The sequence below is a fragment of the Lemur catta genome, chromosome 1, assembly GCF_020740605.2.
Source record: "Lemur catta isolate mLemCat1 chromosome 1, mLemCat1.pri, whole genome shotgun sequence".
NCBI classification, from domain to species: Eukaryota; Metazoa; Chordata; class Mammalia; order Primates; family Lemuridae; genus Lemur; species Lemur catta.
The window spans coordinates 52802633-52817721 of record NC_059128.1 but is presented as its reverse complement, the minus strand read 5'-3'; the positions used below and the strand labels follow the sequence as shown (position 1 = coordinate 52817721).

Sequence of the window (15089 nt, the reverse complement as noted above, 5' to 3'; positions counted from 1 at the left end):
ATTTGTACGTGTATTATTTTCTTTGGTCCACAAGTTGTTTAGAAATGTATTCATTAATTTCCAAATGTGGAGATTGTCAGATCTTCTCTTATTGTTATCTAGTTTACTTCCAATGTGGTTAAAGGATATAAGTCTATGATTTAGATCCTTTGAAATTTGTTGGAACTTGGTTTATAGACCAGCATATGGACAGTTTTAGTAAATGTTCCACATACATGTACTTGTAAACAAGGTGTATTCTTAATATGTTGGGCACTGTATTCTATATACATGACCTAGATGAAATGTGTTTCAAATCTTCTCTTTGTATATTTTATCAGAATATTTTGATACATTAATATAGCTATTCCAGCTTCCTTTTTGGTTACTTGTTTGTATTGGTACATTTTTTCTATCTTTTCAATATTTTTATATATTTATATTTAAGCTGTATTTCTTTCTTTCTTTCTTTTCTTTTTTTTTTTTTTTTTTGAGACAGAGTCTCACTCTGTTGCCCGGGCTAGAGTGAGTGCTGTGGCATCAGCCTAGCTCACAGCAACCTCAAACCCCTGGGCTCAAGCAATCCTCCTGCCTCAGCCTCCTGAGTAGCTGGGATTACTACAGGCATGCGCCACCATGCCCGGCTGATTTTTTCTCTCTCTCTCTCTCTCTATATATATATATATATTTTTAGTTGTCCAGCTAATTTTTTTTTTTTTTTAAAATAGAGACAGGGTCTCGCTCTTGCTCAGGCTGGTCTCGAACTCCTGAGCTCAAACGATCCGCCCGCCTCGGCCTCCCAGAGTGCTAGGATTACAGACATGAGCCACCGCGCCCGCCGAAGCTGTATTTCTTATAAAACCACATAGGGTTAGGTTTTATTTTTATTTATTCTGACAGATATTTGAGCTTAAAACTATTTTACTATTTATGTTCTATTTGCCTTATGTTTTTTGTTCTCACCTTTCTTGGATTAATTACTCTTCTCACCTTTCTTGGATTAATTACTTTTTATTAATCATCCTCCCCAACTCCCATAAGCTTCGTACTTAGTCATTCTTTCCACTAGTGCTCCTTCCAGAGAGGATTTTAGTTTACTTCAACCTGGAGGCTAGGGCCACTAACAGTCCAGGATCACAATTAGAGATCGTGATCATTCAGAGTTGAGAGGAATGATCTGTATTCCTAGTTTATCATTCTGTGATACAACCATTTGGGTTCCAAACCTGAAGCCTAGTGGGTTTACCAGCATCCTAACCCCCTACCCTTACAGGCCACGAACTCCATTGTTTGTCTCTATTTAGTCTTGTGTATGATCTGCTGACTTTCTCAATCTCTCAGCAGTCTCTTTTGGAATTGGCAGATGCCTCATTGAAAGGTAGCCTCAAATTCTGGGCCAGTTTCTCTGGGTTTCCTTATTCTTCCAGATCTTGGTACTGCAATACTTCCCTGCTTTGTAAGCCCTTGGCATTTTTAAAAGATTTTGAAAAGTATGTTCTATTCAGGATACCTAGTTCTTAGAAGTAGGGTTGTTTTGAATCAGTAGTCTGTCATTATAAAAAACAGAATTCATCTTACTTTTAATGATCTTTCTTTTATTGGTTTTCTTAATAACCAAAGCAAAAAAGAGCATTAGAAAGCACTTGTAATCCTACTTACCCAGAGATAGATGTATTTTCTTCCAGGTCTTTTTCTGCATGTGTGTAATTATATATACATACACATGCACACACATACACAAATGAACATTTATATGAATTTTCACTTTTAAATAATGAAAGTGGGATTGTATCAGCTATTTTTTGGTACATCAGTGCTGCATAGCAAATTACCCTGAAAACAATGCCTTAAAACAAGAAATACTCATTTAGGTCAAGAGTTTGTGAGTTGGCAATGTAGGCTGGGCTTAGTTGAGTAGTTCTTTTGGTTCTTCTGGTCTTCTGGTCTTGGGTAACTGTGTTGTCTGGCTTTTCACTCGTGAGCTGTTGACCTTGGCTACAGTGATTCAGCTCTGTTCTGTGAGTGTCTCCTCCTTGTGGCGACAAAGGTTCAGGAGTGAAAAAGCAGAAACATGCAAGTGCTTTTTTAACCCTCTCTTTGTCACAATAGCTGACATTTGACCAAATCAAATCACATGACAGAATTTAGAATCAGTGGGCAGGAAATATATTCTACCTTGAAGACAAGGATGCAGGGAGGGATAAAGAATTGAGGTCATGAATGTAATCTACCAGAGGATTATACTTTATAATATATTTTTACTTACTATTTAACTATGTTTTAAATACTATAATTTCTTAGATTTTAGAATTATTTCTTAGTAGAAAGGATTATGTAATTTTTTGTTTAGTTTTTTTTTTTTTTTCTTTTTTTTTTGAGTCAGAGTCTTGCTCTGTTGCCTGGGCTAGAGTGCTGTGGCAACATCCTAGCTCACAGCAACCTCAAACTCCTGGCTCACGTGATCCTCCTGCCTCAGCCTCCGAAGTAGCTGGGACTACAGGCGCACACCACGACATGCGGCTAATTTTTATATTTTCAGTAGAGACTGGATCTCACTCTTACTGAGGCTGGTCTCACACTCCTGAGCTCAAACAATCCTCCCTCCGCAGCCTCCCAGAGTGCTAGGATTATAGGCATGAGCCACCATGCCTGGCCTGGTTTTTCTAATAATTGGCTCCTAAGTAATTGCCTTGCTTTCTTTGCATTTGCTCTTATTTACAAAGCTGTGCATATTAAACAATCTTGAAGAGTAATAATTTAAAGAAAATTTTTAGAAAATCTTAAAGTGTGCACTGTTATCTCCCATACTTAGTAGTTACTAATAAGCTTTAAGGGGTGTGGATATTTAAAAGTTTTATGCCTTTTAGAAACAATAGTAGTATATTTCAATAATGTTAGCACATAATTCAAATAAGAAAAGTAATGGTTACATGATAGTTTCTTGGCTGTGAGGGAGTAAATCTGCTGAATTCTTGGCTTTTAGCCTTTTAATTGATTCTTGAGACTTATATCCATGGGGCAGTTACAAATAATTTATAGGGCAGGTGTTTGTTAATCAGAGCAATGATTCTTTATGTGTGAATGAACTATACAGTAATTGTGTCTAAGTTTATATAAATATTTTATTTTGGTAATGTTTTAACTTGAGAATATTTAAGAAAACCATATATACTTTAATGAAACAAAGTTTCATTATTTTTATCATTTTCTTACTCTTTGGTGTTCTTGATCTCTTAGTGCTCCTCTGATCGTCAGTGCTCCAATTGCACCATCCTTCCATTCTTTTATCTAGTCTTACAGCACCCTTTTCCAACAGGGAGAAGTAATGTAAGACATAAAGAATTTTAATCCTCAGCAAATCTCATGCTGTTTAGGGTAGAGAGCTTAAAGCAGAATTATGTTATTTCCCCTCCTTGTACTTTTTCAAGTGTTAGTATTCTTAGTTTTAATTGTCTAAAAGAACAAGGAGTGTGTGGCTTCTATTATTTTTGTCACTGCTTATCTTTTACTTATTTGGATAATAATCATGAGTTAAGTCTGGTCTCTGGCCTTGCATGTTTAAAAACTCTTTTTCTTGAAGAGCTGAGAAAGCAAGAGACATGTACTGTACAGCTAAATTGATGTGGACAGTTTTAACTCATTCTTTGAGCAAAAAAAGCAGGTTAAGCAGATCAAAGTACCTCGGATAGCTTTGGAAGTACAGGCATAGATTTTTCTTTACTGGCTGTGATTTGTAGACATTTATGCAGACTGTTGTTGTCCTTTTGTGTTGTGAATATTCTTTTGGTGGAATTACAATTTTCTTAGTTTAGGCTAATTTTGATATCCTTGCTGAGGTAATGGAGTCTTTTCTTAATAAGGGGTTCTAAAAATCATCGTCTGTGCTTTTATTCTCTCAGAGGAAGACTTTAAAGTTGTAGCCACATTTTAAAGCTGTCACTTTTTTTGGCATATATATCTCTTAGTCACTTACATCTTCTTGATAGTGATCTCTTGTAAATTCTAGTGATTAGTATTTGGTTGATAAGTTATTGCTATGTATATTTACATAAACTTTAAAAATTTGTGTTTAATTTTTCACTCTTCTTGAAGAGTAGGTTGAGGAGAGATTAGGATGTAAGGGCAAATGTGGACAACTTTTTGAAAAATTGTGCTTTGAATGAAAAAGAGAGATGAGATGGTAGCTGAAGGGAGAGGTATTTTTGGTTTTTTAAAGGTGGGTAATATTATAACAGGTTTATTTGCTGATGGGAATAATACAGGATAGAAGGAGAAATTAATGATGTATGGGAGAAGGTATAGTTATAAAAGTGAAACTCTTGAGTATTAAGCAAAAAGGATGGGATCCAGAGTGTCATTGGAGAAATCACTTCATTCATTGTAAAAAGAAGTAAGCTAGTACAGATAAGTAAAAACTTAGAAATTGGGTAAGAGTAAGTGGAAGAATCCAATTGCTTCAATTTTCTTGATGTGAGATCATTGTCAACTGAGGGAGATGGGAGAGAAGAGGATTGTTCGAGATTTGAACAGAGAGAACAAGGTATGCAATAGATGAGAGTGGAAGAATTCAAACATCAGTGAAATGTAGTATGATTATATAGGGCATTGCTGAGCATCAGTTTGCAATTTATAGTCGTAAATTTGAATGAGGTCAGTCAATATTATATTTTTACGTAGTTTATATTCATAGCAATAAGCTTAATTTATCATTACAGTTACTTTTGGGTGCTTACTCTGTGGCAGATATTATGTTAAGTGCCCTTTATTAGTTACGCTAACACTGAGAGTGTTATTCTGTTATTCCCATTTTGTAGATGAAGAAAGAAAAGCACAGAGAGTCTGGGTAACTTGCCGAATGTCAAAAAACAAGATTTTGTAACACAATCATGTGTATCACCCCCGAGAATTTACATATTAATATTTACGTTAGATATGTATGTGTGTGTATGTGTAAATATGTAAGTTAAACATAAAAAGAAATAGCACATTATATAAATGAGTTGAAGATTATTCTGTTTCCTTTCCTGGGCGTATTACCTTCCTCCCATTCCTAGAGGCAAACTTCTCATGAGTTTATTGTGTGTGTAAACTTTCAGTCCATCTATGATTTTAAAAGGTTACATTTCTGTTTTATCAACTTTCTTTATCAGCATTATCTTCCTAAATTCTTTTCATGTCAATGTATATAAAGTTTATTCCCTTAATTACTGTGTAGTTTTTCAACATATAATAAACCATAATATATTTATCCAGTCCCTGTTGTTGAGCATTTTCCAGTGTTTCACTATTACTAACAATGCTGCAGTTAACACCCTTTTTGCATATATGTTCTTTAGAGATGGGTCCAGGAAATGGAATTGCTGAGTAATAGAATATGCATATTTTTGGTTTTGGTCGATATTGCCCCATTGTCCTCAAGACTGGCTATGAATGAGATATGTGAGAATAGCTATTTCTCCAATACAAGTCTTAGTTTGTGAAACTGCTTCAGAATGCTCTGTATCTTATTCCCACCCCTTATTTGTTTTTTTCTCTGGTCCGTTTTCTTCTGTCATTCTTTCTGTTTAATCATCTTTGTTTGTGGTAGAAAACAAAGTATGAAAGCAAAAAAGAAAGGAACCTTTCATGTCCTTATTTTCTACATTTCAATGTTCAGTCTTTCATTGGTCATATATGCTTTTCACATAACTTTATTGTGTGTGTGTGAGTGTACATGTGCTGATGTGTGGGACATATATGTATGTGTTTATGTGTGTGGGTGTGGGTGTGTATGACTTGACCAGAGTACCCTTGTTTACTTGTTCATCTTTCAGGGCAAAGCTTTACTACCTCTATGACACCATTCCTGATTCCTCCAATCAGAATTAGATAGGCCACCTCTTATACTATTTGTATTTCCCTTTATTAAGACATTAATCACATTATATTTACTTGTTTCTATCACCATTAGTCTATAAGGGCAGGGACTGTACTGAGACCAACATGGATTGCTCATGGCTGGCACATGATAGGCCATGGGAGATTAAAGGAATGAATTACTTTTGTCAGTGGAGGGCAACATGGGCATACAACTTACAGTAAACTTGTAACAAAATTTTTTATTTCTGAGGTTGCTGATGTTGTGGGGATGTATTTTAGAAGCAAAATAATTATGTAGTATCTTGAGACCTGATTAAGAAAGTGTTGAAGTTTTTAGATTTCCCCATTTCAACCCCTTGCCCAACCCTGCCATTTGTTAATACTGAATCCTATGTTTGAAGTACAAAGAGAGAACTCAGTTTAGGTCTCAGTGATTGGTATTAGCTTTTTCTTCCACTGGGCTATTTCAGACCTGTTGAGATAGCTAAGTTTGCTAAGATTTTGAAATTATACAAATGAGCCTTCAAGACTGTCTGGATCTTTATCTCCTAGGCACACCCCCTGACCTTTGGGGAGCTCATTTAAATATAATTCTCTCCATCAACTCTTGTTGATGCCAGATGATTTCCTTGGTTTTATGTGGGAGAGATGTGTCAATAAGGTCCCATGTGGCTGAGTCAGATGAAAAGTGACATTTCCAACATTGATTCTATGAAGTTCATATTATGAACCACTGCCTAGGACAGTCATGAAAGGCAATTTGGGGCTGTTCGTCCATATCTATACTAGGATAGGAGAGAGTCACACAATTCACCTTTTTTTGACATTCTCCATATTTTTGGAGTTGAACATAGGTATACATAATCTAGCAAAGTCTGCCATCACCTGTCAAGGGTAAGATAGACTACCTATATTTTTCAAGAATGATGAGTTCCATAGGGACCCAGAAATTACCACTGTGTCATCATAAGTCATCTCTGGAGATGAAGGAAGATGGTTGTAGAAGCATCTGAGTCAGAGTCTGTGTCCAGCTTGTTGTCTGTCTAGATGTCCTTAATTTCAGCAGTGAGAACCTTCTATTCATCTATTGAGTCATAGGTTCTTCCCTTTAGTTTGGGATGGATGCTAAATTCCAAAATGTTAATTGTTAGTGAAAGTTTGACCACTGATGACCTCTGAGTGATACTCTTTCTGCTTTGGTGACAAATTATCACCTGTTCTGCTAAATTTCTTGCTATGCTTATAATGTTTTCTGTTATTTTTCTCTTCTGTTAGTAGCTGTCTCCTCAGTCTTTTTTGATGTATCCACTATTATTACAATTGAAAATTAATTTATGTACATATATATGTATGTACTAAAACTAGATTCTGTTTTCACGTTTTTTTTTTTTTTTTTTTTTTTTTTGAGATAGTCTTGCTCTGTTGCCCAGGCTACAGTGCTGTGGCATCTGCCTAGCTCACAGCAACCTCAAACTCCTGGGCTCAATCGATCGTCCTGCCTCAGCCTCTTGAGTAGCTGGGACTATAGGCATGCGCCACCACGCCTGGCTAATTTTTTCTATTTTTAGTAGACATGGGGTCTGGCTCTTGCTCAGGCTAGTCTTGAACACCTGAGCTCAAGTGAGCCTCCTGCCTCAGGCTCCCAGACTGCCAGGATTACAGGTGTGAGCTACTGTGCCCGGCCTTATTTTCGCATATTCTAATTTACACATAGTAATTGAAACTTTCAAAATCCAAAGTAGCAAATTTTACTTGTGTTTATACAAAAGCAAAGTTAGTACCTATAGCAAAATATGTAGTTTTTCTAAAATTGCTTATGATTGCCAACCAGAATATGGGTTAAAGTTTTAGGAAGCATGAGAAATGTCTAAGTTCAATATATTAAACTTAAGTAAATTTGATTTATGTTTATATTAATGAAGACATTTTAAAAACTTTTTTCTAGGCCAAATGTATCCTGATCCAGCTCTTCCTCCACAAAGACAAGACAGATTTTATTCTAATTCTGGTAGACTATCTGGACCAGCAGAACTCAGAAGTTTTAACATGCCTTCTTTGGATAAAATGGGTAAAAAATACTTTGTTTTCTTTCTTTCTTTCTTTCTTTTTTTTAAATAATGGTGGCATACTTGAGAACTGGAAGCTAGATTAAGGACTAATATAATTGCTATCTCTGGTAGTTCTTAAGGCCAAAATCTCTTTCCTGAGAATGTCCTGGTCTTATGTTTCTTGTTATATTGTACACAGACATGCATCTAAATATATGTGGTTTGAGCATCATGGTAATAGGTTTACTATATATAGCTATGGTGGTGAACTTTGTTCCATGACTAATTTTCTAATTTTTACAGTCCAGTTTAGTAAACAGGGAAATTAGGCAAGCAAATGTGAATGGATATATGAAAATCTGCCAGAAAAAGTAACTTAGATGCATGCTTTGTGATGGTTTAATCAGTTACCTTGTTTGAACATTTCATATTTTACTTGTGTTTAGATATATTTAACTAACTTGTGTTTAGATATATTTAACTAACGTTTACCGAGCAATCTACTATTTGCCAGATACTCTTTTACTTAAACTACCTCATAGCAAAATACTGAAATTGGGACATATATGTATCCAGTGTATCAATTAAAAGTATACGACATTAAGAAAATGAAAAAACATTTTTTGAAAAGTAGAGAATTAAAACCTATTGGTGAAAGATTTCCTCAACAAAGGGCATATATTTGGAGAGATGTATTATCCAGTTGAAATATTTATTATCTTAGAAAATCAATATTTCTAAAATAACAAGCTAAGAAGCAGACCTATAGTCTGCATTTCTATTATTAGTCATAATTAAGTCAATTTTTCCCATTTGGATTTATGAATTGTTTTTCCCCCATTACTTCAGGCTTAATGGAATGAAAGTATATATGTGATTAAACATCCATTTCTAAATTAATGCTATTTAAAAGTTTTTACATCTCTGTCTTTTTTCTGCCTGTTGAACAATAATATATAATTGAGCAAATAATTTTTAAGCGCCTACTATTTAGAAGGTACCCTGTATGACATAGTATAGGATATACTTATAGTGAGGCATAGTCTGTGCCTATAAGAACTTAATAAATAAGGACAAAGATATATATGCTTAACTAATACTTGTCAGAATAGTAAGTCCCAGTAGAGAGTATGTTGTGTTCAGAGAACTCCTGTTTAGCTGAAGGATCAGGAAAAACTCAATGAAGGAGGTAACATTTGGGCTCTTTTGCAGATATTTGAAAAATTGAGCAGAAGCAAAAATAAACAAAAAGCACAAAACATTGTTGGATAATGGCTTTAAAACAGATATTTATCAGTTGACAGCGTTGTGGAGGGCTTAATGAGTTAATATGTGTGGAAGTGTTTTGTAAATGGAAGAGTTCTTTATAATATTAATAGTTTGTCAGTATATGTACTTATATACATATATCAGTTTATGTTCTTATATATTAATTTGTCAGTTTATGTCAGTACATGAAGGAGAATGGTGAGAGATGTGGTTGAAACATCTTGACTATCAGTAGTGCTCAATAAATATTTATTGAATGAAAATAAATTATCTTATTTAATCTTCACAATAACCCTATGAAGTAGATACTTTTATCCTCATTTTATAGATGAAGAAACTGAGGCCCAAAAAAGTACTCAAGATCTCAGGTAGGAAGTATCAGAGGGCAGGATTTGAATCCATGACTGTGTGGCTCCACAACTGTGGTCTTGATCCCTGTACTTCATTGAAATGAGAAGGTTGTGGACCCATTCATTGATGAACTGAGTATCTTTTGAATGCTTACTGTGTGACAGGTGTCATGGTAGTTGCTGTATTTCAGTGGAAGACAGGAGACAGGAGCTCAGCATTCCTTATACCTTATAAAGGCCTAAAGGCAGTTACACTACAGAGTGACGATTGTTATGAGTACAGCACGTTATGGGAGCATATGGGGCACTAACCCAGATGAGCGTTTTGAACGTGGGATGGTCAAGAAAAGCTTCTTAGAGGAAGTGACATATAAGCTGAGAATTAAAGGAGGGATTAGCTGGACCAAAATGATGATGATGATGTTCTAGAAGAAGAGAATAACATCTTCAAAGATTTAGAGTTAAGGATGCCTAGTAAATTATGGCTGTAACATGGACTGTGAGTCAGGGAATATTGAAAAAAGTAGCTGAAGAATTAAAGATTGTATAGATTTTGCAAGGCCTTACAAACCCTGTTCAGAAATTTGGACCTTATTCTTAGAATAATGGCAACATACTAAAGGATTTTAAGCAGTGAAATGATATAATTATTAATGGATTTGCATTTTAGAGAAATTTCTCTGATTGCATTAGGGAGAATAGATTGGAAAAATAAAGAGTGGGAGTCTGGGTAACTTTTTAGGAGACTATGACAGGAATCTAGATGAGTGATGGTGATGATTTAGCAGAGGGAGTAGATTGATGTGAATAGACATGGAGAAAATAGAATTGAGGGGATTTAGGATTGAAGGCTTGTGGGGGAGAGGAGGGAGAAGGAGTCTTGGCTGATGCCCAGGTTCCTGGCTGTGGCACCTGGGTGAACAGAGATGCCATTTATTATTCTGAGACAAGGAACAAGGGGCAAGTTTGACAAGAAAGATTATAACTTACCTTTTGAATTTACAAAATTAGTGGCACCTGTGATACACCTGCATGAATATTCAAGGAGGCAGGCTAAGCTTTGAAGTCCTGGGGGCAGTATCTGGTTCTGAATTATAGATAGGAAAGTCAGTTGTATAATATATATCTAATTAAAGCTACAGAATTGAATGAGATTTTTCAAGGAGAAAATGAGAAGATAGTATGGCTGAGGATGGAACTCTTTATGGTCAGAAGTAGTAGTCCCCACCAAAGAGACTGAGAAGCAGTAGCTGGAAAGGACAGCTAGAGAGAAGAAAGGGTCCTGTCATGTAAATCAAAGGCTGAGAGCATATCAAGAGGGAAGGAGTGGTTAACATGGTGGGAAGTAATGTAAAATGAAGACTAAAAGTGTCTATTTTAATTTAGCAAACAAAGAGACCTTTTGATCTTGGGGGAAATAATTTTAGTTGAACAGATGTTGCAAATTGAGTACAGTAAAATGAGGACAAAATGGGGGGAATTCCGAACAACATATATAAAACAATTCTTGATTGTAGAGTAGAGAGGTGGCTGGAAGGGAAGTCTTTTTCTCTCTCATTTTTAAATTGTCAGTAGAGACTTGGATCTATCAGAAAGGGAGGAGGGAACCAACAGAGATAGGAAGGTGCCTGAGGAATCTGGAAGACAGAGATTCTGAGAACAGGATGAGGGCCATAGATTGTCTAGAAAGATCCTTTTCCAGGATAATAGGAGGAAAGGTCATAAAAGTACAGTTGCAGTGTGCTTGTATGTTTTATCACAAAAAGGGAAGGGAGTTTATATTTAGAAGTCCAGTGCACTATACATTGTGCCACAGAGCCCGATATGAAGGGAGTTTCTAAGTGACTGTTGTGGTAGGTTTGAGGAGAATGGCGATTTGAAATTGCTGAGGAGAAAGCTGGCTTAAGAGACACAGAAGGAAGGCCCGGCAGTGTGCAGCTGGGAATATGGTGGATCCTGCAGCCTAGATCTCCAGTCTGCATGGCTCTTTGGTTTTTTTATTTTTACCCCCAGCAGTGCTAGGTGGCTGAGATATAGTCAGAGTGGGAATAGAGATTTAGATTAATCTGGGCTTGGAATGTTGTCAAGCACAACTGAAAAATGAGCAAAAGAGCAAGGATATTGATGGCTGGTTGAAGTGGTGGACTTTGGAGTCTAGTTAATTGGGGAAGGAAGTGAAGGAAGGAGGAAACCGAATTAGGTCAGAGGTTTGGAAGCATCAGTGACATCCAAGGACAGGTGTAGTGAGAGTAACTAAATGAGAAAGCTAGAAGAGGTGAGGTAGTTGTAGTCAGAGAGAAGGTTGTTTTAATTTATGTCCTCAGAGACCAACCAGTTCTTGATAACAACAAAGTTCAGGAACATTTATTTAGGAACAGTGACTAAATTCAAATGGCTGGTCTGTCTTACATAATGGAAAAATAAGGAAAGAAGGAAGGAAGGAAGAGGGGGAGGAAGAAAGGAAAGGAGAAAGGGGGAAAAATTGGAAGGAGAGGGGTTCTTTTTTCCAGATGTTTCCTTAGGATGCTGCAGCAGCAAGATTCCCCAAGAACTAGCTGGAGAAATCACTGCCCCACACTGTTGCAGAACTGAGTCTGCCAAAATTTCCAGGGACCTCAGCCTGTTCTTAGAGCCCCAATAAAGGATGCTGGTTTCAAGCTGTTTTATGTGCTAACAGAGGGAATGGGAAAATATCAATGTCCTTTGTGATCCGGAAATATTCTAGGAATGGAGTGATAAATCATGTATTTTTCATGGTTTAACCTTTATGTCTAGATGGGCCAGTATCTTCGGAAATGGGACCCAGTAGAAATGATACCAAAGATGATCTTGGTGTAAGTACTGAAAGTGGAATTTTATCTATGTATTGAGGAGCCTTTTAATCTCTTGGCTTATACTAGAATAGAAATATAGCTAATAATATGGTTTTTGATACAAAGCTGCTTCTATCTTTGACAAATATACTTCCTACTTAGCACTGAAGCTGTTTCTTTTCTGGATTTTATTCTACGGTGATGAAGGACAACTTGCAGACTAGGGATTTTAGTTACTTTACTAGTTAAGCAAGATTTTAGATTTTCCCCTTTGGATTTCTATTTGAATATCTTAAAGTATATTTTTATTTATTACATGTGCAATATTGATTTTGGTCACCTTGGAAATATAAACATTAAACATCTTGCCTTTTTTTTTTCAGTATATGCTTGGTAAAAGAACATACATTTTGGTACTCTTGGACTATACTTTTGTGTTAACTTTAGCTAAAATATTATTTTATTGGTTAAAGCTGTTTTCTGTTTATTTAGAAAATATATGTGATAGCTAAAAACCAGCCATGTTAACATGGAAAACTGTTTGAAGCTTGGAGCTTTCTAAGACTGTCACAGACTGTTTTCTGCCTAGGTGCTTTCTTCTAAGCTTAAGATTTTCAGGAAAACTATTGCAAATTTTGCTGTTGTTTTAATGCATGCCATATGTCAATTTGTTATAGAATTTAAATGTGCCTGATTCATCTCTCCCCACTGAAAGTGAAGCAACTGGCCCTGGCTTTGTTCCTTCTCCCCTTCCTCCAATGAGAGCACCATTGTTTCCAGTGGATACAGGGGGCTCGTTCATGAGAAGAGGACCTCCTTTTCCTCCACCTCCTCCAGGAAACATATATGGAACTCCTCGGGGTTATTTTCCACCAAGGGATTTCCCTGGTATACCACCTCCTCCATTTGCAAGTATGGTTTTTTTTTTTTAGTTCAGTTATCTGTTTTATACAGTAAATCAGAGATCATAATTTTACTCTCTATTCATGTAGTAAAACAGTGGAGGAAAAATTTTTCTAGTGTTCTGTGAGTGTGCCATTACTTCTCCAAATTGGAAAGGCAGCCAGCTAGCCATCGGTGGACTGTAATGAGGCTTCAGCTTGATTCATCTTAATAATGTGGAATTATTTCTGTATTTTAGTATTCAAGAAAATCATTGGCTTTTTGCAGCAGTCTTATGATAAAACTGGAATTATCTGTATCACTCGATAGAGACTGGTTATTGTGGCAATTAGTTAAAATAATTACAATTTATCTTTTAGCATTAAAATTACTGACTAAGGTATTTTTAAAAGTCTTTTTCATAAATTGTACCCATGTAGTCCTACTTGTTTAAAACCTAAAATGTATTTATCATGTTTGGCCTAATTGTTTGTTGGATGTATTAAAATTTTTTCATAGCCTCACAAAAGAAAAATGGAGTAATTTATTGCCTTATATCTATACCATTTAGAACTGTAGATTTCTGCAGAATAAATATATGGTTACCAAATACTAGGCTTTTTATAGTCTTATATAGTCATTCCTTCCCTCATTCCCCGTCTATTTTTAAGTTTAAGATGAATTAAAATGAATTTTGTTTGGGGAACTTGAAAATGGTCTTTTGATATAACTGGAAATGTTTTAGTATAATATCAACTTAGAATTGGGAATCACTGATCTGAATTTTAAGTCTGGTGAAAATTAAATTACATGAAAATGTTTTTAAAGTAAGTTTTATATATTTTGAAATAATTCCTCTCCTTTTTTCAAAGTGTTAAGATAGGACAAAGACTGCATCTAAAATTAATGATATTCCCATTAATAATATATTGTTGAAGAGAGTACATTTTTCTCAATGTTGTAAAAATTAATTTGATCAGATAATTATTCTGGTGGCAATTTTTAAATATAAGAATAGATATTGAAAGTTACAAGCTAGTGATTTATTAAGGTTGAAGTACAGGTTCTTCAGCTTAAAAAATGTCTTTTATCAATCTCTTTGAACAGTGAGAAATGTCTATTCACCGAGGAGTTTTCCTCCTTATCTTCCCCCAAGAGCTGGATTTTTCTCCCCACCCCTACATTCTGAAAGTAGAAGTGAGCTCCCTTCCGGGTTGATTCCGCCTTCAAATGAGCCTGCTACTGAACATCCAGAACCACAACAAGAAACCTGACAATGTTTTTGCTCTCTTCAAAAGTAATTTTGACTTATCTCTCATTTTCAGTTTAAGTAACTACTGTTACTTAAGTGAATATACTTTTGCTCAAATTGAAGCTTAATGGAATTATAATTCTCAGGATAGTATTTTGTAAATAAAGATGATTTAAATATGAATCTTATGAGTAAATTATCTTCATTTTATTTTATTCTAGATAGTATAATTAATTTGATTAACTAATTTACTATTACATAAATAATGGGAGTTTTATATATGTAATCTTGCAGGTGGGGATATTATAAATTCCAAAGGCTGTGTCTTTATGCCAAGAATTGTATTTACTGTGGTTGTAGACAAATGTGAAAGTAACTTTATGCTTAACGGAATAAATTTTAGTTGATTTAAAGACTTGTTTGGCATTGATAATAAAATCAGCTAGTTTTTCCATAAATAATGGCTTTATTAATTAGTTTTTTCCTTTTACCAATAACTTTGAGACTCAAAACTACTAAATCTTTTTGTGGGTCTTTCGCATTCAATTACTTTAGCACAGATGTGCCCCTGTTCTTACAAATACACATGAATGACCCAAACCAACAAATGAATACACTTTTAAGTAAAAATTGAATA

The 15089-nt window shown here is 35.3% G+C and overlaps 1 protein-coding gene across 12 annotated transcripts in view; it reads left to right on the top strand.

The window, feature by feature from the left end:
* MIA2 (MIA SH3 domain ER export factor 2) overlaps positions 1 to 14635 on the top strand; it is a 100776-nt gene extending 86141 nt beyond the window's left edge. For all 12 annotated transcript variants that reach the window (XM_045568097.1, XM_045568117.1, XM_045568106.1 and 9 more), the window contains 4 exons: positions 7784 to 7906; positions 12281 to 12339; positions 12996 to 13230; positions 14308 to 14635. In XM_045568097.1, the coding sequence (XP_045424053.1) occupies positions 7784 to 7906; positions 12281 to 12339; positions 12996 to 13230; positions 14308 to 14474 (584 nt within the window). In that variant the 3' untranslated portion in view covers positions 14475 to 14635. The remainder of the gene's footprint in view (positions 1 to 7783; positions 7907 to 12280; positions 12340 to 12995; positions 13231 to 14307) is intronic.
* The last annotated feature ends 454 nt before the right edge of the window (positions 14636 to 15089 follow it).